General features: G+C 34.0%; 1 protein-coding gene across 3 annotated transcripts; it reads left to right on the top strand.

Annotated features, from left to right (window-relative positions):
* Positions 1-2,502: 2,502 nt before the first annotated feature.
* Positions 2,503-6,519, top strand: LOC107419052 (uncharacterized). Of its 3 annotated transcripts, none has more exons than XR_007241246.2 (3): positions 2,503-2,868; positions 3,138-4,209; positions 5,966-6,258. XR_007241246.2 is itself a non-coding variant. In XM_016027774.4 (2 exons), the coding sequence occupies exon 2, from the start codon at positions 3,178-3,180 to the stop codon at positions 4,129-4,131; it is 954 nt and encodes a 317-aa protein (XP_015883260.2). In that variant the 5' UTR covers positions 2,505-2,868; positions 3,138-3,177; the 3' UTR covers positions 4,132-4,390. The 3 variants fall into 3 exon arrangements, 1 of the variants encoding a protein (XP_015883260.2); XR_007241245.2 differs by lacking the exon at positions 5,966-6,258 and adding an exon at positions 6,289-6,519 and having other exon boundaries at positions 2,504-2,868; XM_016027774.4 differs by lacking the exon at positions 5,966-6,258 and having other exon boundaries at positions 2,505-2,868; positions 3,138-4,390.
* The last annotated feature ends 20,280 nt before the right edge of the window (positions 6,520-26,799 follow it).

The following is a 26,799-nucleotide window of genomic DNA, read 5'->3' as shown; positions in this document are numbered from 1 at the left end:
ATAGGGTGTTAGATTGCATATTTACTTTGAAATTATTACTTAACACTATTGATTGAATTCTCTAAGGGTATCATAATCATATTGCCTACTACTTGTTTTTAAATTTCAATTTTTTAATTTTTCTTATAATATCAAACACATCCTCTAAACATGCTCTCCAAATTAACAATACAAGTGTTAAAAAAATGTAAATTAACAATAAATGGGTAAAAAAAACGTAAATTGGATAGATGTTTACATTGGGTGACGATTGCGAGCAGATTCTGGTACACAATGTGTCATTGGATAATGGTTGAGCAGTTTGCATTGAATAATGGTTGGCTTGGATGGGAAGCATATCCATTTAGACTTTTGTTGGTTTGCACAAGCAGTGTAAAATGTGTGTAGTCTCATCTATTCAAAGACTGTAAGAAATTTTTTTATAGAATTTTGAATAAATTATATATAGTAAAATGCTGGTAATCTTACATTAATATTTCATTTTATAGACGTTGGCCACTAACAATCATTTGTTTTTTTTTTTTTTTTTTTTTTTTTTTTTTTTATATATATTTTAAATCAAACAGTAATTAAAAGTCTTTAAAATTTGAAAGCGGGTATTTTAGACATTATGTAAATTTATTGTAGTTTTATAAAATATTCATCAAGAAAGAAGTGGTTTTATGAAATTTAGAAAGACGGCGGTATACTTGAAATAAGGCTATATTTTAAGTGGTCTAAGTGAAATTTTTCTAAAAAAAATATTAAAATGTTTCTTAATATTGAAATAAAATAATGAGTTAATATCATTTAGATTGCCTAACTTTTCCCCTTATTTCAAATAACACAATTATTTTGCATCCAAAAATATTTATCTCTTCGACATGGCAGGTGAAAAGTACATTAATATCCTTGCAATTCCAAGATAACTTTCAATTACTAATATAGTTAATTTCATACAGGCTTCTTATCCAAAACATAAATATTAACCTTTTATCAAAGTATATGGAATACCAAAAAATATATTGAAAAAAATTAGAGATACTCATAATGAATAAATATTAATTAAAACGATTATGGAATCATATTAAAAATATTTTTTATAAGGTATAAAAACAAAAGAAAAAGCAAAAGCAAGGTAAAATAGAAAAATATAATCTGAAGACAAAAGACAATTTACTAGTTCTAATAATTTATTATTGTATACTATGTAGAAGATAGGATCAAATATTTGGACTAACTAAATAAAATATTGAATTAAAGATGATAATTTCTAGCTAAAAAAATCATGGAGGATAATTATTTTATAGGTAATAAAACATTTAATTAGGTAGAGCAGCAACTATTTGTTTTTTTTTTTTTTGTTTATCATTTTTATTAATATAATAGTTAATATACATATAATATCTATTTTATTATTATAAATCTAATATCACATCTTCAAGATATAAGAGACAATGTTTTACCATTTTTGATCCATAAAGGATAAAATTTTAACTTTTTCATAAAGAAAAAACAAAAATTAAGAAACACTATTTTGTTATATTCTCTTATTTTGGAAACAATTTTAATACAGTAAAAAATCATATACACCATCAATTTATATCACGCAACAAAATTATGGTTTGAAATCACTTGAATAGGGTTGAAGCTCAAGATCGTCTGAGTGGGACCGGATCCATAGAACCAAATGGACTCCAATGTTTAAGGATGCGTAAATGGACCCAAGACCCTGATCACTGGAATGAGCCCTACACTTCGAATTTTTCGAAGGGTGTAATATCCGATAAATGTCCGAACAAGCCAAGTACCCCAAAAGACCATATTGAACATAAAATCCTATATTGCCAAATCCGCTTTATTTTTCCAAAACAATAAATAATTATTTTTTTATTTTTTTTATTTTGAAAACAATATTTCGTGGCTCGGGTCTTATATTATATTGCAATAACAATGCTAAAATGAAATAAAATAGAAAACAATTAAAAATGAATATATATTTCGTTTTGGACGAGCTTATCAGCATGGCAAACTAGGCCTAGATATAGCCGTATCCTTTATCCTGAAAATGATTACAACTCTTATTTTAACACACAACAAACTTTGCTTTCTGCTTGTTTTGAGCCATGACCCGCTGGCTGTGAAGAGTCGCTGGGTTGGGTTGGTTTGGTGGAATTGCCAGCAAAGCCTTACGCCCTTTAACTTTATCATGTCCTTCTACTATTCCTAGGACACAAACTACTTTCTCGTACCCAACCTTTTTGTTTATTTTATTTATTTTATTGCCCGTTCTAATCTACAACCTCAAGAATCTTCTTTTGCTAACTATTATTCTTATAAAAATTAATAAAGAAAAAGGTAAAGAAGCTGGTAAAAATTTGAAGCCCCCGTCTCCAAGTGTTCATCTCGTGCACTCTTAAGATCACATAAGATATGGATGCTCACAACCACTAAACCTATAACAAGTTGACTCAAAAAGGATATCACCACCATATGTTGTTGACACGTAACGGTTGCACATATCCTTTGTAGTATTGGCCGTGTAACTTGTTTTTTCCTTTCTGAATTCTTCATCCGAGTGATAATTTCCCATGAGGTTCCGATGACTTTCAAGATGTCAACATCTGTCTTTAGCCTCTGTTTCTAATCTGTGTACCTGTTGAACCTTGTTACAAAAAAATAAAAGAATAAAAAAATAATACCTGTTGAGCATTGCAAGTGTTTTCTTTCACTCCCTTTGATTTTTCCATAAAGAGGAAAACCAAACAAAACCATCCTACTACTTTCTGCAGTGCGATTGTTTGAGGGATAAAGCCCACATCTCATATTCTACTTTGGGAAACATGCAAAAGATTTGAGCCTCTAGTGGAACTGTTGTTGTCCGACAAGGTTTGTATTTATTATTTTTTTTTTTTTAAATTTTCTTTTCCTCTATTTTTTTACCGGAAATTTCATTCAGATTTGTCGACTATAAATCTTGTTTATAGAAGTAATGCTTTTGTTTTTTGAAATTTACTTTCGGTTTCTCAGAGCTCACTCTAATACAATATCTGATTAATATTTATAGTTGATCTGGGTTTTCTTTGTTGTTTGATATATTGGCGTTTGTTTATCTATTTGGTATTTCTGAAATATAATTTTTTGGTTTGTGTTTCTAGGGTTATGTTCAGGTTTTGATTTCTAGGGTTTGTGTATATAATGTTGGTACTAAGCATGAATCCAAAAAGACAGAGGCGCCCAAATGTTAGGTTAGGGGAAATAGGAGATGTTTCTGCTGCTTTCACATGTGGATTTTCTCAAAATGCTAAGGAAAAGTCAGTGCACAAGAAGTGGAAGATTGATTTTGTGAACCCTGTGGAGACAAAGCATAATCCAATCTATGGTTTTTCTTCTGAGCAGAAATCCTCTGAGTTTACCATTTCAGACCCCGGAGTCTCTCCACGAATTTCAGTTGACATGCAACAAAACAGAGAGAACAATAACCCAAATTCTTCAAAATGGGCAGTTGAATCCTCAAGTTTGGATGAAATTGATATGACTAGATCTAAACTAAATTTCAGTAATATAACCCGGAAGTGTAGGGTTATGAAGAGAAGGGGTCAGAGCAAAAGAGGCAACAAAAGTGTTTTTGGAAGTGCTTGGGGTTCTAAACTTAGCCCTGAGTTCAGTGGACAAGATGAGAGACAATGTGGTGAGAAGGAGCTTGATGGGTATGCATTCAACATATGTGATGACTACTGTCCTGGTGATGGTTTCAAGGACCCTTCAGATCATGAAACACCAGCTACAAGCAAAGAGGCTTGCGAATTCAATGTGTATGAACCCATAGGTGGTGTGCAGCCACAAGGAAACTTTGGTGATTATTGGAATGAGGATGTCTGTTTTGAGGCAAATGATGCTTTTACTAAATGTGATGGTGTATTGGATGACATGGAATTTGAAGGAAGTGACATTAATTGTGTCAGGAAATGGTTGGAAGAGCTAGGTTTTGGTAAATATGCTGATGTATTTGAAATGCATGAAGTTGATGAAGAAGCTTTGCTGCTACTTACTCTTGAAGATCTTAAAGAGATGGGCGTGTTTGCTGTTGGGCCTCGTCGGAAGTTGTTCACAGCAATTCAACAGTTAAGAGGTGGAGATGTTTCTTCTTGACCAATCAGCTAAGAACATAGGTGATCTTGCTGTCGCTGCTGTTACGAGCTCCTTTTGTGCAGGAAACATAACCCATATGTACGTAACTTTTTGGAACTTCTAACATGTTTTCTTTACTTCTGTCTGTTTTAGTCTTTGTGCAATGAGATAAAGATCATGCCTTTTGTATCTGCAGTTGTTTTTTTTTTTTTTTTTTTTTTCCCCTTCCACTATATTTTACCCTTTCGACAATATGTCAATCATATATAAAGTTAAATCATGCTATCAGTTTTCGGTGAACTGTTGAGAGAAATATTATCTGAGATGCAGTTCTCTGCCTAGCGTACTTCATATCCTGCAATTTGGGCAGTTTGCTAGACTTTTAACTAGCCCTTAGGAGGAAGTTTCCAAAACCCTCATTGCACCCCCTCCTCTGAAAATTGCTTAATAAAAGCATGTTATACTTGTTTTCTATAGCATTTGATCATTCCCTGAGGAATTTGCTCTCAAATGTAAATTTTTTGGAATTCCAAGTTGTTGCTGCCTAAAATATTCAACACTTTCATCTGCGTTCATTCGAGCTTAAAATGATTTCTGCTACTCAGCCTTCTTTTTATTGAGTCATACATTCTATTAGTCTATCAATAAGAATGCTATAAGAAACAAACTGCTTAAAAAATGACATCAGTTTTACTTGTATAGCATCATGACAAGGTTATTATTAACACAATATTCAACCAAGGTTTCCCCCACTTCAGGGCCTCCTGCCCCAACCCCCAACCCCACCCCCACGCCCACATAGCTACTAGTTAAAAGGCTGATGAAGTTATATCAGCTATTCACCATGAATTCTGAGACACCAATATTTGTGTTTAGTCGATTTCAACTTCTGTAGAATTCAGGGTTCATTACTTGTACGTAAACAAGATATTGCTATAAAATGCTTGTTGCATTAATAAAGTAACAAACTATATGTTAATCTTTTATTTGAAACCTAGTTTAGATGCATAGCTAATGCCTGTTTGGTCATGTTATTTGAAACCTAATTTAGATGCATAGCTAATACCTGTTTGGTCATGTTTATGATTTTGGCTCTTTGTTCAGTGTTTTTCTTAAATATTTGCATGTAATTGGCTTTTGCATCAAATAATGGTTGGAGCTTACAGAATGAAAAATGAAATAAAATAACATAATGCCATATAAAAAACCATGTCAAGTTTGTTTCAATGAATGTTTTTCTTTATTCACTTCATATGGTTATCATATTAGTCATTTAAGATAAATGTAATCTTGTTCACCATAAAAAGATAAAAGTCAAACCGTAAACATTATCAAACGAACAAGCTATATTTTTTGGTCTTTAACCACAGGGTGTGCCCTACCCATTCGGGTATGGGTTTAATTCTTGTTCGAAGATTAGAGCATTAATAGGTATTTCCTCTTCTAACAAGAGTTACTCCAACTTGAACTCCTGACTAATTGGGTACCGATCTAATCCCCATTCGAATATGAGAGCATTAATAGGTATCCCTTTTCCCAAAAATAACTGACTTTTGGCCATTTAAAGTTTGTAGGGTTGTAGTCTGCTACAAACTCAACCAACACCTCGTTGGTCAAATGAAAAAGCTATATCAGTTAATGTGTATTTAAACACAGCCATAATGACAGGAGGAAAATACCAGAAGTCTGGTGGGTGTTTGATGCAGACTAACCTACACATGCTTCTTGATTATCACTTAGGAAGCCCCACTTCTTTGTCTTCGTATTGTTTATCACTTATGAGCTGGTGTTGACTAAATGTTAGTTAAGTACCCGCACCGTCAGCAACTCACTTAAATGTCTCTCTGTACTACAGGGTTTACTTAGGGCTAAAGGTTCGGCTTAGATAGCTATGGCAATTCAAAGTCCCCGAGGTCCGCCTTTTAATTTTTGGGCATTATGGGAATAAAATTGCAAGATAATTTTTAGCTTCTTCCTTGAATTTTATGTATATCAGGTTGTTTCATAAAAACCTTTTAGTAGTTTCTTTGCCCTGATTGTACTTGAGTAATTGAACCTAAATCAGCCATAAAAATTACAATTAGAATCGATTGTTTACGGAGGGAATTCAAGTAGGAAGCTCAGTGTTCTGTTTAACTCCCATATTTCTATTTTTTTTTTTTTTTCGAATTTCTGCAGGCCTGATCTCTTGCCATCTGGAAAACATAGTGATTTGGCAGAGATGAAAGTACAATTCTTAACGTTAGTTTGGAAAATTAGCACTATTGCATTTAGGCCTATATTGGATCTTGTACATTACATCCGACATTTTGCATTTTGAATTACAAAATCTTTGTAACTTGTTATTTTAAATTAAATAGAAATAATCACGTGCAAAGCATGTGAGGCCATGAGGCCAAGGTTTTTTTTTTTTTTTTTTTTGAGGTAAATGCCATGAGGGCAAAGTTAGGGTCCATCCAAAGTACAATTCTGCATGATTTAAAATGCAAGGTACAAAATTTTCTAAATGAAAAATAATAAACAAAAATAAATAAATAAATAAATAAAAAGGATTAATATTTTTTGTAAGTTAGTAAGAAAAAATTTATAAATTTGTGAATCTAATTTTTCAAAAAATGAAAACAAAAATCTTTACATATAATAAATTTCTAAAGAAAATAAATAAATTAAGATCAATAAAAAAATTTTAACATGTAGTTTTTCATATTCTAAAAAACTAAATAAATCCAATAAAAAATTTGAACAGGCATTAAAAAATCAATATTTTTTTTTCGAACAGTCAAAATTTCGTGAAATATTCATATTAGGAAATCTTAATCTTATAATTAAGTATTTTTTTGAAATAATAAATAGAAATATAAAGAATGCACGTAATATATAAAAGATCATATTTTATAAAAACAATTTTCCATTTATATTTTATAAATACCTTATCGCTTTTTATCTTTATGTTTTTTTTTTTGTTAATTTAAAATCTCTATAATATGTACAGATTATTATTTAGATTTATTTAAATAAAATAGATATCCTAAGAAAAAATAAAGACCAATAAAAATAATTTGAACGAGCATTAAAAATCATACTTTTTTTTTTTAAACAATAAAAATTGTATAAAGTATTTTTGTAAATAATACATATATATAACTATAAAAATATATGTAATAAAAAAAATCATATTTTATAAATTTATTTTTCAAAGTTTTCTTTTAGATTTATAAATAATTTATCAATCTAACAATAAATATAACTATAAAAAAATACATGTAATTTTTAACATGTATAATATATTTGAATGAAAATAATATTTATTATTTGAATAGGTATATAGTTTCAATTGAAAAGGTATATGTTTACAATTGAAGTTCTGTCTTTTTAAAGAGTTGCGCTTTGTGAAATAATACTAGTGTTGGGCTTTATAAATCCCAAATCAGTTAGTCATGGGAGATAGAGAAAAAAAAGAATTCAAAGTTTATGTCTTCGTGAATGGTCTGAGAGTAGAGATATATATGGAAGGTAGAAAGGGGGAGTATAAAACTCAATAAGCCGTGGGTTTTGGTACCCAACAAAAATAATTATGGCTATAATAATATAAATAATTAAAAAAAAAAACAAGTAATAGTAATATTGAAACAATCATTAATGAATGTAACATAGATTATTATAGAATACAACGAAATTCTTCAAAATGCAAATGCTATGTTTATGTTCATTAAAACCTTTGGAAATGGTGGCAACCTACATAGTGAAAAACAAAAAAAGATTTCAGGTTCCAGAAATACCAATTCAACTTCGCATATGAACAGTATTATCACTGAAAAATTCCAAACGAAAATGATATTTCAAAACTAGGCATCAAGATTTATAAGTTCAAAACAAAGCAGTAAACTACAAGTACATTTAAAGCATTAAATCGGAAATATAGTTTAAGATAGAAACCAAAATTCTTTAATATCAAAGTATGTACAAGTCTTGTATACATGTATAAGTCTTGTATATGAATATTTACATAAATAGTAAATGCATATATCTATATAATACTTCCCACTCACAACGAGTGCTCCAAGATAATGTCCTCGCGACTATCTCCTTGCGGCATTCCCTTCAATATAAAAAAACCCAAACCAAAACTAATTAACAATACTAATTTAAGTAGAGACAAGCAAAAACCTTAAAAGTCATAAATATCAACCGTTCACTCTATTCCAAACTAGAGTAGTGTACACGCAACAACCTCAACAACTCCAAAATGTATCAACTTACTCGCTTACTTAGAACACTTTATAAATCGATATCAACAAACGAAGTCTATCAAATAACACCTAAATCCTAATAAGTTCGCACCATTTCTCAACACCAAGCAATTCTTCTTCACTCAGTGTTTGGACCACATATTTATCATTTTTTTAATTATTATTTAATACTAAATGGTAAATTATTGATTAATCAGAGTGATGGAAGGCCTAAAAAAGGCTACTTATTTTTTGAGTAATTGAGGACCTTAAATAAGGCCAGATTCACACTGACTTGTTAGTCAAATATTTGATTAAAATCTTATTGTTTATTGGTGACCAAACATGGACAAAATTTAAATTGTTATTAAGATGGAAAAATGTTTTAAATGGAAGATTTTTACTACCATCATAGGCATTGGAGTATATCACTGCTAATTGTACCAACAATGAAAGCTTTGCTTTCAAGAGATAGAGATTTAATCTATAAAAGTTGCATTAGAAGCAAGAAAAATGGACCCCTTTACAGATATCAAAGCTCCAACTATGGAAGCTTATTTTGGAATGTCCGATATATTCATTTTCTTTATTTTAACTTTTCAAGCAAGAGTTTATATATATATATATATATATATATATATATATATATTTTCGTTTTATCATTTCAGCTTTATAAGTCCTAATTTTATTAGGTAAGGAAAAGAATTTTTAACTTGATTCTTTTTTGCAAATTAATACAGTTGTCTTGATTTTGTCAAATTTATTTTTACGTAATTTTTATTATTTTTATTATCATATTTTGTTTATTTTCTTTAATTCAATTTAGAATGGCATATGCACACAAATCCCGACTACCTAATTTATTGGGTCCTTACATAACATAACAAACACTCAGCTTTTCCAATTCCATAGCCAACTATTACATAAAAAATCATAGATATCTCAACCTTAAACCAAAAACTACATAACACCGGACGTTTACATACCCTTTACACCCTTTTCTCTTTTTAGCCCAAACCAAAGCATATTCAATTTAGTACTCAAGAAAGTAACTTAACAAACTTATTAAATAAATAAATATCAAGCCAAATAAATTTTCAAAGTACAACAATCCCTTTAACATACCACTTTTCCCAAAATAAACTAACTTAGGCTCAAAATAAGCTCAATAATTATGCAAAAGTTCCATTATTGAAACAGATTCCCAAAACACAATTTTTTCAAAAGAAAAATTCCACATGAACATTGTTTCAAGCTCCTTATTAGCAATTCAAGCCCAAGCCAAAACAACCTATAACTCCAATTTAACTCCTCAACTAAACATCAATGCTCAATTTAAATGGCAACATGGTTAAAGCATGCTACAAACATAATTAACAAACAACATCTCCCATTATCAAACGCAAATTAAACCAAAAATTAAGTTTTTATCTTGAATACCAAAATTCCAAACGTCAAGCTAATTTTCCAAATGCAACAATTTCACCAATAGAACCACATTTAGTAAGCAATCGCTACCACATCACCTCCTGGTCAAAACATGGGTTTTGACACCAAAATTCCAATAATCACAAACTAAATTTTCCAATTACAACGTCATCAACATAGCTTGCATAGCTCACTTGCAAGGCCAACAAGCATACTACAAAGCAGACAATCAAGAAAAATTGTAAAGCATAAATAGCAACAAAAACTCATCACCAAAACGCATCCTAGCTGATAGCAAGCAAGCATAACCAAACATAGTTTTCAACTTCAATCTAAAGGAGCTTGTATATTTTGGAAAAGCTTCATTTTTTTATTAAATAGAAAATAACTATAAATACATCAATATAGTAACAAATTGAAATAGATAATTATAAGTAAACTAAAATATAGCTAAATGAATGTACTATTACAAAGGATAACAATACCATAGATCATGTGTGATTATCCAATATGCCCCCTTAAGATGCGGGGTCTTGTAAATGTTGATGTAAAAATATGATGTAAGGATCTTGATACGAATTGGAGGAAACTTCCTAAGAGAATGCCTGCAATACAATAGAAAACATGAAGAGTTTAGGGATACCGATGTGGTATCGGCCAAAGACAATTCACTCTCAAGTTAGTATGGTGATCACCAAGTTGATACTTTATGTAAACTATTATATGCATACCTAAATCTGGTTGTGGGATGAGCTTTTATAGAGTGCCTTTGAACTAGATTTTCTAACCTTAATGGGCTAGACAACAAAGATACTCTTTCATTCAATTAAGGAAAGTATCCTTAATCTCACATCTTTCTTTCCTTCTTTCTTATTCTTCTTTGATCTGCAAAATTTGGCATTATTAGAAAAGAAAGACTTTCCTTAATTCAATTACTTGATTCCCATGGTTCATATCTTATCTCAGAATACTCAAGATATGGTAATCTTTTCATATATCTCTTGCTTAATGTAAAAGGAAACCATCTATTTGGCCTACCCATGTGAATGTGGGGTTGGAATAGATTCATATGCAAGAATATGTTCATAGGTTGGAATACTTTATCTAATAAGGTTAATTCATCATATAACTACCAATACTTCCAAATATCCTTTCATAGGTCAAATATAACATGGATTGGAATAGAGCATGGACATGAACAGGAATAGACAGGTTGGAATAGGATAGAGAATGGTTTATCCTACTGCTTAAACCACTCCTAAGGTCCCTTCAATAAATAGTCTTATCCAACCTTAACACTATCCTTAGGGCCCAACATGGTCACTTGCCTGAATAGAAAGATAGCCTAAGTAGGATTCATCATTTTCTCTAATGCATATTTTATCCCATACAGTTAACACCCCCCTATGCACGCACTGTGTGAATATGAGTTCATATTCATAGAGTGGATAAGCTTGCCTTCCATCATTTAATGTTTGACAATGTGATTCATTATCTTACTAGCATGCACTTTCTTGGGAACCAAAATGGTCATATCCATTGAGTTAATCCTAACCGCTGATCCTTGCTTCTGGATCTCAACACTCAATCCTCCATACCTCCTATATGAACCTGAATCATTTTCACTCTACTCCACTTCATTTTTGCCTCTTTTATACTTCAATGTCGTTTAATATCTCTCCTAAATTCTCTCTAAAGTTCTTTATTCTCACAATTGAATTCATTCGATAATCAAGCTACTACCTTACATCTCTATCATTTTGATAAGTTTGATCCTTGTGGAAGCACTTTGAAGCTAGTTTTTCAGTTTTTAGCTTAGGATCCATCCTTCCATTCTTCTAGTTCTTCAATTATCCCAAGACAGTTTCGCTTTTTAATCTGAAACTTGTTTTGTATCTTGTAAGTTTGTAGTTTTCAACTAGGTTTTGGGAAAATTTGTTAGTTCTTCTATTCGATCTCATCCAACATTGCTTCCATTGATATATTCGACCATATAGATGCTTATCCCAACTCTCCTAAATGCCCAATCCAAATAGTTTCGGATTGCAAATCTATAGGTGAAAGCTTAGGGGCGTAATTGAATAGTTAACCAATCCAAGGTTGGAAACCAAACCAAACTTCAGTGCTAGGATACAAAAGATATTAGAAAAGGGAGACCCGTACCATAACAATTCAACCTCTACCACTAGTTTTGATTCTAATAATGGAAAGAAAGGCAAAGAGGACCCTGGGGAATTTGTCTTTGTTTGCCATTCTGATACCCATCTTGCTGAGCTTAGATGTTCTTCAGAAATCCCCAATGATATCCAAATCAATCACCTTCGGAGGGCTGAAAGGGCTTACACTCCTAGGGATAGTTTCATATCCTTCTATCACATACCCTTAGAATCAGGGTTTTGATTCCCAATCCTTGTTTTTATTCAAACCACTTTGTAGAGTTACAATGTTACTCGTGCTTAGCCGATACTGAATAGCTGGCTCATTGTCCTAGCGCTCGAATGTATAAAATGCATTACTAAAAAAATCAACCTAAATATCTTCAGCTTTTTCTATTCCATTAAAGAGAGCCGATTAGAATACCAATGTTACTCTGCAGCCTTTTACACCGGTAAGAAACTACTATTAGAAACAAGAACATTCATTTAAAAGGCTTGGAAACGCCAATACTTCATTTCTAGCTTATGGGGTTAAAACCTTGCAAGATCGCTACCTAGGTCAATAAGATTTCTAAGAATTCAACAGGTTGGTAACCAAACACATTCCAATACTTATGAAAATTCACTCATTTCAATCATTTCTAATTATTCATTTAGGCCCTTGTAGGAAAATGATCAAATCATCAGTTTGTAAATCCAAACGAGGAGCAAAAATGAATTATCAATCAAGTAAAAAGCTTGGAGAGCCTTAAGTTGGAATACTGGTTAAGAGAAGACAAGCTGGTCAAAGATGGTCTAAAAAGGAAGTCCAACATCCCCATAGGTATTCCTTTCTTCCACTACCTTGTTGTTAGAGTTTCTTTAATTGACTAACTAAGGTGCTTTACATACATTATTTATGGGTCGATTCTTGATCATGGGCCTAATATTTGGTTGAACTCGAGCCTAAAACTTGTAAATTTGAAAATGAGATTGATCTTAAGAAAAGGACTAACCTAGAATAGGCTAGGAAGAAGATGTAGAGGAGAGAAATGAAAAGAAAAGAAAAGTCTAAAGAGCTAGATGCCATGAAGCCGAAACAAGCCTCTTTTGCAATTCCTTTTGCCGATTAATTTGTTGAAGCTATTCCAGTTGACTATCCTATTCCATAGCCAATCTAGGCCTCAACTTGACCAACCAGAAACCACTTAGTGCCTCAAATGACAAAGGGAAAAAAGGTAATGATAGAGAACCGATCTAATTTGTTCAAAGTCTTTTATCCTAACGATGCTCGCTTTAGGGAGAGGTATGAAGATCTCCATCAAATGATACCCCAACTTCTCCCTGACACAGGCCGTGCTTTGGCTGGGTCAATGAATTTGGCATCCCTATGTGGAACGAACCTTAAAATGCTTATGATTATAAGTCTCTTTTGCTATACTTGGAAAATTTGAATATGCTTGAATTTCATTATCTAATAATATATCTTTTCTTCTTTTCCAAGTCTTTCAAAATGAAGTCATACTTTTTGAAAGATAGATAAAGGATGAGAAGGATCTAAAGAAAAGAGAGGCCGATTACAAAGATTTCAAAACTAAAAGGATGAACTTGCCTAAGCCTTTGCACTTGCTTATAAATCTTGTTGCATTAGATGTCGAAAGACTTGAGCTTTGGCTTAAGTTAGTGAAGGATAAAAGAATTATTGAGGAGATGAAGGCCAAGGAAACTGACTTATAGAAAACATCTCACAACTTAAAGCCAATCTAAGCTTGAGAAAGAAAGAGCAGAAAGGCTTGGAAGGCCTTTGACAAGCTTGGGAACGTCGCTACCTTAAGGGTAAAAAAAAAGATGAAGAAAAGGGTCAAAGGTACAACTTTAAACTTTCAAAATTTAGTGAATCCAAAGATTTCAGGCCTTTCAACTGTCCATAATTTCTTTAAGCTTTGAGGAGTTTAAAGTAAAGAAGGATGAGGTCATTGGCCCTGCAAGCACCGAAGGGAGTGCTGTTTTCATTCAGGCCGATGGCACTATCCCCTTCGATGATGTTGCTATCCTAGCTGACTCTACGGGCCCTGAGGACAAGAAGACCATAGCTGAAGCTCTCAAAGAGGCAACTGGAGCTACCGAAGCTCTCACTATTTAGTTTTTATCAGGGGTTGTTTAACATTTTCTTTCTCTCTAAAAATACTTTGGTCTACTTTTCCTTTTAACAAAGTACAATTTTTTTTGCTTGTTTTGGGCCAAATAAGATTACCTTGATGTGAATTTACATCTTTATACTAGGCCAAAGGAAATTACCTTGGCTCATTTTTCTTTATTTCATTATGAGCTATCATCTTTTATAGTTTTTGGTCGATATTAAAAATATCGAGTGTGCCTACTTCATTATGTGCTCTCAATTATAAAGATTAACACACTCTATTTGTTGTCATTTCATCTACAGTTGTTTTTCTTTTTTCTTCACTTTTGTCCAGTATTTCAGCCACCAAGGAATAATTTTGTTCCTAGAGTTGACCATTGTCCTCAATGTATTCTTTGAGACCTCCGCAGGTACTACTGCTTCTATTCCATACACTGAAGAAAACAGTGTCTCCCTTGTTGAAGTTCTTATGGTGGTCCGATATGACCATAGTACTCTTGGTAATTCTGATGCCCATTTACCTTTACACTCCTCTAGCCTTTTCTTTGATATGTTCAAAAGAGTTTTGTTCGTTGTTTCTGCTTGACCATTACCTTGCAAATGCTGAGGGGTTGAGTAGTTAACTTGTATTCTTTATTTAGAAATTTTTTTTTTAAATTTCGATCTGATGAACTGAGATTTGTTATCGGCTACCAAAACTTTTGGAAGGCCAAATTGGCAGACTACGTTCTTCTACATGAATGGAGCTAAATCAGTATCCTTAATGTTGGAATAAGATTAAGCTTCAACCTACTTCGAGAAGTAATTTGTTGCTACTAAGATAAATCTCTTTTGTGTTGGTGCAGTATGTAAAGACCCTATAATGTCCAACCCCTACTACATGAAAGGCCAAGGGCTTGAGAATAAAGTTAATTCATGTAGTGGTCTGTGTAAAATGGGAGCATATCTTTAACACTTATCACAGTTTTGAGTATATTCTCTCGAATCTTTCAGGAGAATCGACCTATAAAATCCATGGAGCATAATCCTTCTACCCAAAGCTTTTGCTCCCGAATGGTTTCAAAAATTGCCCCCCCATGCATTTATGCTATTATCTTCTGAGAGGCTTCTTTTCTTAGGCACCAACATAGAGGCCCTCCCAATGATCTTTTATAAAGAGTCTTATATATTAAGCAATACCTTGCAGCCTTTATTCTTAATTTTCTAGCTTTTGCCTTATCTTCAAATTATTCCCTTATTGTGATGTATTCTATTATTTCATTCATCCATTCTAGTTGCCTTTCAACATCAATCTCCATGATTCTTTCCTTTAAAGCTATACTCTGTTCTGAAAGGTATTCTACTGGAATTGTTCTTTTAACCTCAACTGATATTGACGAAGCTATGTTAGCAAGCACATCGACATGGCTATTATCTTCCTTTGATAATTGTTTCAACTCAATCTTCTCGAATTTTGTGCATAACTCTTTTACTTTTCTTAAGTATAGAACCATTGTTGAAACTTTTGCTTCATATTTGCCATTTACCTGCTTCACCACTAATTGAGCGTTGTTTAATGCACTGATTGAATTTGCTTTGAAGCTATGAGCTAGATTGAGACCTACAATTAGGGTTGAGCCTCATTATTAGAAGCTTTGAATGCAAAGCACAAGGAATGTTTTATTAGGTTTCCATCAAGACTCTTTCTCAAAAATACCAGCTACACTTCCTTTCGCATTCGAAGCTCCATCAACATACATAATCTAAATTGGCATCTCTTCTTTTGTACCCATCTTAACTCTTTTGGTCTCATCCACATCCTCTGATGTTGAAAATTCAGGAAAGAAATTTGCCATGACTTGGGACTTCATTACGACTCGTGGAACATAGCATATGTTGAACTTTCCCATCTCAATTACCCATAAGGTGAGCCTTTGCACTAAGTTTGGTTTATGTAAAATTGCACTTAACGGATGTACCATGACTACCTTTATAGTATGACATTGGAATTGAGGTCTTAAATTCCTTATAGTAATGAGTAGGGTGTTAGCCAGCTTTTCCAATATGGCATATTTTACTGCTAGTTCTAACGACACCTTACTAATATAATACATTGGCTTCTGCTCCTTGCCTTCATTCCCTGTAAGAACTGAGTTGATTGTTGTATCTAATATGACTAAATATAACTAAAGAATCTCTCCTTCTTTCGATTGGACAGTAAGGGTGATGAACCCAAGTACTTTTTCAATGCTTGGAAGGCTTCATCACATTCATCTGTCCACTTGAAGTCTTTGTTCCTCTTAAGGATGTTGAAAAACTTGTGACATTTGTCAGAAGATTTGGATATGAATTTGATGAGTGCTGCAGCTCTTCTAGTTAATATTTGTACCTCTTTTACATTCCTAAGAGATGGCATATCCAACAATGCTATCTAGTCTAGATTGGCTTTTATTCCTCTTTGCATCACGAGGTATCCTAAGAAGAATTTGTTTGATCTCGAAGGTGCATTTGGACAGATTCAACTTCATCTTATACTTGTCTAATATTTTAAATGTTTGTCTAAGGTGTTCTATATGATCATCAACCATTAGAGATTTAACTACATGTTATCTATATATACACTTTCATGCCTAAGTGTTCCTTAAACATTTTGGGTACTAACCTCTAGTATATTGCACCTGCATTCTTTAAGCCCAAAGGCATCACTTTATAGCAATACGTACCCCTCTCTATCATGAATGACATTTTTTTCTTAATCACAAGGTTGTATCAGGATTTGGTTATATCTCGAGAATGCACTAAGAAACTCATCATCTCGTGCCTTACAATTGCATCCACCATCATTTCAATCCTTGGGAGTGGGAAGCTATATTTTGGGCATGCCTTATTCAAAGTAGTGAAATATGCATACACCTTATTTTTCCCATTTTTATTTTTAAGAACTACTACATTAGCAAGCTAATTAGGGTAATGGACTTCTCTAATCATATCATTTTTTCAAGCTTCTCTACCTTTTCGTTCATTATCTTATTCCTTTTATGTACAAATCTTTTTCTTTTATGCTTAACATGTTTATGAGTCGAATCCACACCCAACTTATGTGTTATGATACTCAGATTTATTCTTGGCATGTCATCTATACTCCAAGCAAAACATTTTTGGTGAGCCTTTAAAAATTTAGTGAGTCCTATTCTCATATCTGATGTGAGCTTTTTTCCTATTGGGACTTTCCGATCCAGTTGAGATGGGTTAAGAACTACTTCTTTTATCTGCTCTGTGTTTCCTTTTTCAACTTCAACTGCCAGGATGCCCAAGTGCTGTAATTGCTATTTATCATTGTATGATTTGCTTTTCATTGTTATGACATAACAATTCCAAACAACTGTTTGATCTCCTATTAAGATTTAGACTCCATACTTGCTTGGAAATCAGACTTTTGATGAAGAGTCGATGGAATTACTTTCATTGTATGCAGCCACGGTCTACCCATGATTGCATTATATGTTGAAGGAGCATCTATCACTAACATAATAGAGAAGAATGTAACCTCATGAGTTATGAGAGGTAGGACCACCTTCTTTAACACAACACTTATTTCACCATTGAATCTAACCAAGTTCATATTCAACTTTTCAACATTTCTTTCTTCATATCCAAGCTATTTCATAATTACAAGGAAAATTATATCCATAGAGCTCCCATAATCTATCAATATTCATTTTACTATGCAATTGGCTATGTCCAGTGTGACCACTAAGACTTCATGATGCAGCATATGCACTCCTCTCTCATCATCCTTAGTGAAAGTAATGTCAGGAGTTGTAATTGATTCTACAATGTTCACTTCTTTTGATGCTCTCATTGCATACCTTTTTCTTGCCATCATTGTTTGACCTCCACTGGTAAAGCCCCTATGGATAATGGAGATCACTTTTTGCTTTTGTGTTATTTCAGCAATTCATGCCTCAGCTATTTTCCTATTTGGTTGTTGCTTCCTTTCTTCTCGATCATCTACTCTTATGCTTTCTTTATTTGGCAAGAACTCTTTGAGATATCCGATTTTGATTAGGTTGTGTATTTTCTACCTAAGTTGTCTACAATCCTCTATCAGATGACCTATATCATTGTGGAATGTGTAAAATATTGCCAAGTTTTTATCTTTAAGGTCCGAATACATCTTCTTTAACCGCTTGACATAATATTTATTTTGGAGATGCTTTACCATATTTTCAGGAGTCACACTTAATGGATAATGCTTGAAATAATTGAAAAGGTGATCATCTTTGTTTCTCATGCTTTTGAAGTCCCTTTTTGGCTCTTGCCTCTTTAGTTTTCCTTTCCTATGGGTTGTCTTCTTCTTTCCTTCTTCTACCTTGTTACGCTTATCTTGTTTATGATCTTCGAAATTTATGTATGTCCTTGCTTGAAGAAATGAATCAGCCATTGTTTGCAGCTGATTTTTTGCTAATGAATCATATAAGAGATTATCTTTGAAAACTCCTTTTCTAAATGCTATTGCGGCCATCGATTCTTCACAATCCACTATTTCCACTTTTTCTTTGTTCAAACTTTGCACATAGCTCTTCAAATTTTTCCTTTTTCGTTGAGTTATTAAAAAAAGGTCATTAGCTTCTTTTCTCATCTGATTGCTAGATGCAAAATCTTAGTCAAATCGTTCTAGTAGCTTTTCATATGAGTGAATAGATCTTGATGAAAGCCAGTGAAACCAGCTTAGAACTACACCTTTCATGCCATATGGGAATAACTTGCACATCATTAACTCCTTCTTGCTATTTGGAATACCTGTTGGGAACACCACCTGATCAAATAATATGATGTGATCTTTGAGATCCATGTTACCATCAAAAAAGTCATATATGGTCATTATGTAACGAGGGGGAGGCTTTTATATTTAATCTATGTAGTGAAATGATTCCAGGATAAACTACTAAGTTTATCTCTATTAGTCTGATACTTTTTATCCTTCTTTATCTTTCAATCTCTTAAGCTATCATTTGACTTAAGTGGAATGCTACCTCAAAAGGTGCCATTCTATGGTCTTTGTTGCCATGACTTCTTGGCTTTCCATTGGTATTGAGCGGTGCGTTTTCTCATTCTTCCTTAAACCGTGCTCGTGATTCGGTTTGACATGCTTCCAGAAGAGTGATCTACCATGATCACGCTCTTAATTTTACTCCTTTTTCAAGTTCTATCGGTGTTTCCTTTTATGCCATCTTGCTTGTCTTTCCTTCAAGTCGAGCCATATTGCTTCTCACTTTGATCATCCTGGCTATCCAAGATCTGATTCTCATATGCAGGCCACCTTTTCTTATTTGTTCATGATTCTAATCTTATGATTTCCTGCTTCATTCCCCACTATCCTTCATGTGGTAAGCATGTCCAGCTGTTTGATTAAATGAAAATTTGTTGCCCTCAATTCTTCATTCATTGCAATAGCAGCAACAAATTATGCTATTATGCCTACAGGTTCAACCTTTAGAGAAGCTATTCTCTCTTTTTGATTCTCCTTATCATTAGGCAAGCTACCCTCTCCAGTGTGATTAACAACAATTAACAACCTAATGAAGATTTTGGGTTGCCTTGGGTTATGGTTAAGATTGCTTTGCTTTAACTAGCATGCTAAACTGTTGATGCACAAATTTGACATAGGAATCTTGATGCGAATTGGAGGAACCTTTCTAAGAGAATGCTTGCAACATAATAAAAAAACATGAAGAATCTTAGGGTACTAGTGTGGTACCGGCTAAGGACAGTCAGACACTCAAGTTAGTATGGTGATAACCAAATTGATACTTTATGTAAACTATTGTATGCATACCTTGATCTGGCTATGGGATGAGCTTTTATAGTGTGCCTTTGAACTAGATCTCCTAACCCTAATGGGCTCATAAAGATACTCTTTCATTCAATTAAGGAAGGTACCCTTAATTCCACATCTTTCTTTCCTTCTTTACTATTCTTCCTTGATTTACAAAATTTGGCATTACCAAGAAAGAAAGACTTTCCTTAATTCAATTACTTGATTCCCACAGTTCGTATCTTGCCTTGGAATATTTGAGCTATGATAATCTTTCCAATATCACTTGTTTAATATACAAGGAAACACTTTACTTGGCCTACCCATGTTAAATGTGGGGTTGGAATAAATTCATATGCAAGAGTATGTTCATAGGTTGGAATAGATAGGCTAGAATACTTTATCTTATAAAGTTCATTCACCATAAAACTACTAATCTTTCAGAAAGATATTCCATTAATAATGAAAAAAAGGGTTACAGGGATCTGTATATGTTAACCTACTCTCGATGAGAAAAGCCTTTACTTGATCTTATATTAGAAAAGCGCTACTTGTAGCAGCTTGCTTCAAAGCTTTATTAATAGGGCTTTTTTTAATAGATTAAGAGGTGAGTAAGGGACTGCTTCTTAGCACTCCAGGAAATGAGATTCCGACCAAGAACAAAAGCCTGAGGTAGAGTGTCGGTCATCAAGGCAGCCTACCTTTTTTTTTTTTATAGGAGTTATTGGAATCAAAGCTTTTTCAAGCATTCCCATAGTAAGAAGGTCAACTGAAGCCAATCGAGATGAAAGCTTATATATAACCCAGGAAGGAAGATAGATAAAAAAAAAGCTTTAAGAGATAGGGGAGGAATGGTATTTGCTGTTGCTATTATTAGTGCCTTAGCTGCTTCTTACTGCTTTCTCCGATAGGCCTTTTCTTATCTTCTTTCTTTTCATTCCCTGTACTTTTCGCTCCTTCACCTCACTGGTCGGAGGTCCCTAGAATAAAAAAATGGAATTCTTTTTCTTTTTATATTTAGATTTTAATCGTAGATACTCAAGTATGAGCCGGGGAGATACATGCTAACTATGGGTAGGAAGCAAGAACCATTATGTAAATAATTTCGGGGGGTTACAGATCTCTTATACTATGATCGATAGACAGAGTGGAACGACTAGAAAAAAAAGAAGAAGAAATGAAGTTAGAAAGCCATATGATAGGTGGTAACTATCTTGTTCGGTTGGGGGGGTAATTGGCGTACTCCGATCATTGGGGAGGAATCTTTGGCTCTATCAAACATACAGGCAATTGGAGGTAGCATTCCACTGATATTAAGTCATGGACTGGTTCCTTCAACCCTTTTCTATGTGTTGGTGTTCTAGATGACCGACATAAGACTCGACTTGTTAGATATTATGGAGGTTCAATGAGCACCATGTTGAATCTCCCTACCATTTCCTTCTCTTCCATTTTGGCCAATATGACTTCACCTGGTACTAGCATGCTTACTAGAGCTCCTCTAGCTATAGACGAAGCTCCCCCTCACTTGCTCATGCAAAAGAGGCCCTAAGAGCATTTCTCAATAAATAAAGAAAAAATTCCATACCTCATTCATTCCTCTAATTTCTCCCATGTCTGGAAGTGGTAACAAAGACAGATAAAAGAGGATAGGCGGACAGAGGTGAAGTGGCTTACCTTCCTACCAACCACCATCCTCTCATCTCTCCCCTAATTAAATAGAGGAGGAAAGGGAAAGGGAGATTTCCATTAAAAAGCTAACCAGTGTTTTGGAAAAGCACCTACAAGGGTACTGTTCCATCCTCACTCTCTTTGAAATCGTTTGTTCATATGCGACAAAGAAGAGGCTAATCTTGTTATTCTATTTTCTATAGGCGAAGAAGAGAAGATGAAACTCCTCATGATTAGCAAGCTACTAAAGCTAGTAAGCTAGTATACACGCATTTGCCTGATTGCCCTTTATCAAACCTTCCCTTTTTCATAATAATAAGGTAAGCTTAGGTTCCAAACCTTTTGATATGTGGCCTCCTGCCAAGTTCATATAAGGGAATGCTTTCCCCAACCATTAAAGAAAATGCTCGATGAAGGAAGGAAGGTGCTGTGGGGGGAGGTGAACTCAAAGGGCGCCCGCCTCCTCTTACAACATGTCCTCAACAACCTGGTGGTTGCTCAGTCTCCACTTTTGAGGGCGGGAGTGCTTGGTCGCTGGGGTTTCCTTTTCCTGAACCAATGTATGGTACACTCGGCACTGCTTCCGTCTCTTCAATCGGGTTAAGCCCGCCTCCAGGGGTATTACACATGCTACAATTTGTGATCTGAAGGCTGCATCTTGTTTAGTGGTAATATATATTGAAGAAAAGGAGAGTTTGGCATGGTTGAGTCAAGTTTAACACTTTGGCTTAAAGGAACTAGGATTGGATTAAGGCACCAAGTTTAAGTACAAAAGTGGGGTCGAGTCTGAAGTGGTATACCGGAATATTTAATAAGTTTTTTTTAAAAGCGCTTTTGCATGACCTCCAGCTCGAGGCAACATCTTTAGATGAGGTAGTCTTGTGAAAGGCTAGTCCTAGGATTACTTGTGTCAATCAAACTAAGTGGTACCTGGAGATATGTGAGCCCCTTTCCATAAATGGAAAAAGTTTTTCTAAGTTGACCACCCTACCCACTAATGGACTATGAGGGGATAGTGCAAAGGTTTTTCTTTGACTCCTGAATATGGCAAATCATTCACTTTACCCCTTCTAATTAACCCTATAGAATGTTCTTGCAAATTATGACCTTCACCTAGAATGTGAGCAAATATATCGTGTCGATTGCTTAACCATACCATTTTTTCTTGTGCTAGTGCCCCCATAAATTCTTGGATTCTTACAATATGAGATTTAATGCCATTACTCTTATTTGTATTTTACTTTTTATTGGTGCTAAAAGGCAGGCTAGTCCAGGAGGAAGGTATAACTTAACCAACTCCTATGGTTCTGATTACCTTATTATAAAACTTTTAGGGTTAGTAAACTAATTTAAGACCAAGCTCCCTCTCAGAGTGAATATAACGACATCCTTGATTTCGAGAGTTGTGTTCTCTCTCTTGGACTGATTGCAGCTTATGTGGTTGGCATTATAAAGCTTTCTATTTCAGCCCTTTTTTTTTTTCCTTATTTATATTATCTCCTCTTTAAATGTGTATGAAGGGGTTGATCCTTAAGTTAAGTAGTCGGGGCTTCTTCTTCAAGTCCTGTCATGATCGCGCACTCGATGAAAGAGCTTTACAAGCGGTATTGCCCTTCTGCACTCACGCGATATTACTGGATTGCACTTTAAAAGGCTTAGCTTAAATTCTAAGGGTGCTACTAAAAGCCTTTTTTAGGTTGCTCCATGTATGTATATGTTCTTTGGAGCTAGAATCCATAAATAGAATGAAATGAAATAATGGTGAGCCTAGTTAAATGACTATATAGAGTCCTAAAGGTAGTCTTAAAGGTAAGGGATTCAAGCCGTTTTTGTTTTGATTAGATGTCCCAGGGAAAGGAGTAATCCACTTTGATTGCAGACTTCTTTGCCCGAATCAATAAGCATGAGATACTTCTCGAAGTTGGATCTACGGTTGGGCTACTACCAAGTGCGTTACACGGGAAGAAGACGAGCCAAAGACAACCTATGTGACAAGCAAGCAACCTTACTAATGAAGGGACATTTGATTTGGTTATCCCTTATCTTTAAGACTACCTTTAGGACTCTATAAAGTCATTTAACAGCAGATAGATAGAAGTTATGACAACTCTCATACGAGAGCCAAAAAGAAGGCTTTCAATAAGATAATTCGCCCATACAATAGAAGAGGGAGAGCAATCAATGTTATGGCTACTTTAGGACAATTCCCGCCTTAGGACCCTTGAGCAGGTAGAATTAGCAACTATAAGAACAACATTATGGAAGATCAATTTACCCAGAATCAGTTGTAGCCTCATACATCGAATATAGGAATAGAGTTAGAATAGGATAAAGGCTAGAATAGGATAGAGAATGGTTTACCCTAATGCTTAAACCACTCTCAAGATCCCTTCAATTTATAGTCCTATCCAACCTTAACACCATTCTTAGGGCCGAATAAGCTTACTCCGCCGAATAGACAAGGTAGCCAGAATAGGATTAATCCTTTTCTCCAATGCATGTTTTATCCTATATATTAAAGACACCAATCTTAAATGAGATGGACTGAAATTGCTGTTGGGTAAGGGGTTTAGTGAATGTGTCAGCTAACTGATCTTTGCTGGAAACATGACGTACACTGACTTAATGTGTGGAGACAATATCATATAAAAAGTTATAATTGGTGGCGACATGTTTGATCTTAGAATGATACATTGAATTTGCAGAGAGGTAAGTTGCACTAAGGTTATCACAGTAGACCATTGAAACTTGTAGAAGAGAAACCTTAAGCTCTTGAAGTTACGACATTAACCAATAGAGCTTAGAAGCAGTGTTAGCAACTACTCTTTATTGTCCTCAATAGAAGATCAATGGACTGATTTTCGTTTTTTTAATTAATACGAAACTAGTTTTTCTTGCAAGAATACAATGTAGGCAGTGGTAAAAGTGCCATTATCATGATTTCTAACCCAATTGGCATTAAAGAAGGCAAGAAAAGAGCGAGAAGTATGCTTGCGGAAGAAGAGACCAAAAGAACTTATGCCTTTTAAACAGTGTAAGACCCTTTTGACTATTGCCTAATGAATTTCAGATGGTTGATACATATATGGGATAATTTTTTCACTGCATATGCAATATCAGGTCGGGTGAAGGAGAGATTTTGTAAATTGCCTATAACTTTTTTGTACAAAGTTGGATTAAAAGATGGAGAACCATCATTAAGAACTAAAGAAGTAGAAGAGGCATTGGCATAGAAACCTCCTTGGCATCTTTCATTTTTGTTTTTTCATGGATATCAAGAATTTATTTTGTTTGATAAAGAAACAATCATTTGTCCGATGAGAGGACTTCCACTCTAAGAAAATATTGCAAGTCACACATATCTGCATATGCAATATCATCCACATAGACAAGAAGATACATTATGTGGCCATCTTTATGATAGATGAAGAGAGAGGTATCTATATAGTTTTGAAACCCATAGTTGAGAAGAAAAATCTTAAGCTCATTATATCAAGTCTATAGGGCTTATTTAAGACTATAGATAGCTTTTCTTAAATGGCATACATGGAATGGTTTCGCTAGATCAATTCATGTAGACTTCTTCCTAGAGAGATCCCTTTGAAAAATCATTGTTAATATCTAGCTATTTCATAGCCCAGCCATTGGTGAGTGTAATGCATTAAAAAAGTCGAATGGTTACTGATACGAACCTAGGTCGACTTGCTCCTAAACCCATATTATATTAGCCAGGATCATAATTAAGTTTAGGTTCTAATCGTCACCTTAATCTGTAATCAACTTGTGATTAGAAACCTTGGTATATGATGAAGACACCACAATAGGTGATAGATATCCTATTGATAAGTCAAACTAAAACACTTGATTTCTATTAAGTATTTTAGATGTTCAAAGATAATAAAGAGAATTTTTTCTCACAAATAAATTTCTGAATAATATGTAAGCTGATTTCTCATTGAAAATAAGCCTTTAAATAGGCTTTGAAAGAACAAAATAAAACCTTAAAAGAATAGTCAAAACTGGCCAAAGAGATTAGGAAACCAAGCTTCGCTGATTGTCACGTGACTTTCCTAAACTAATTTGTATGAATTAATTCCTTTATTTTGAATTAGAAATTAATTAATTTACAATTAAAATAATAAAATTCTAACTTTCCTAGGTTGATTTGTCCAGAAAATTAATAAATAAAGACCAAAATAAAATATAGTTTCCTAAAACAAAAAGTCAAATGCAAATTAGGAAACTAGTTGACTAGTTTGGCAACTAAGCTATCTTTGACCAATTTCCAAATCAGATCCAATGTGCCACGTAGGATGCCAAATATGATTAATTGTCATTCACATATGTTGCTCTTGATTGGAACAAAGAGAAAATGCCAACTCAACAAAATACAACAAAGCCAGTGGCAAATACAGCAAATTCGGCCAAGAATCTGTTCCATGTGCAAATGACCTCCTTGGTTGCTTATGCCTCTGCCTTAACTTGATTCCATGACCTCTTAGTGATATCAATTGAGTTCAATAAGTATTGAACCCATTCCTTACTGCCTGGAGTTCATCAATGCACTTAAACAGCTATCTGGATCCATATCAGCCTCCACCACTTGGATGCTTAAAACAGGCTTTGAATCTTCGGGTATTGATAATCCCTTTTGAGAATTGATAACTCCTTGGATATAGCCAGCCAGGCTATCCTTAAATCTCTTAGCTTGAGCCATAGTGATTGGCTCGGTCTTCAATTGTATAGGATCTGCACCATTCCATGCGCAAATTACCTCCTTGGTTGCTTTTGCCTCTGCCTTGACTAGATTATGTGATCTCTTAGTGATATCAATTAAGTTTAAGAAGTGTTGAACCCATTCCTTGCTGCCCGAAGTTCATAAGTGCACTAAAACAGCTACACGGGTCCATATCGGCCTCCACCATTTGGATGCTTAAAACAGGCTTTGAATCTTTGGATATAGATAAGCCTTTTTAAGAATTGATAACTCCTTGTATAAAGCCAGCTAGGTTGATCTTAAATCTCTTAGCTTGAGTCCTAGTGATTGGCCCAGTCTTCAACTGTATAGGATCTGCACCCTAGCGGGTTGTGGGTTGTACAAATATAGGTTCTCATCCATTACTGGCTTGACTACTGGGCTAAATGTCTCTGCATAATCAATTCCAAGTTGTTAAGTGAACCCTTTTACAACAAGTTGAGCTTTGTAACGACATACAGAACCATCAAGGTTTCATTTGATTTTGAATACCCATTTACTGCCAACTATGTTTTGTATTGGATATGGTGGAA

This window comes from Ziziphus jujuba, chromosome 2 (genome assembly GCF_031755915.1).
Source record: "Ziziphus jujuba cultivar Dongzao chromosome 2, ASM3175591v1".
NCBI classification, from domain to species: domain Eukaryota; kingdom Viridiplantae; phylum Streptophyta; class Magnoliopsida; order Rosales; family Rhamnaceae; genus Ziziphus; species Ziziphus jujuba.
Note: the sequence above shows the minus strand (reverse complement) of the source record. Positions and strands in the feature narration are given on the sequence as shown.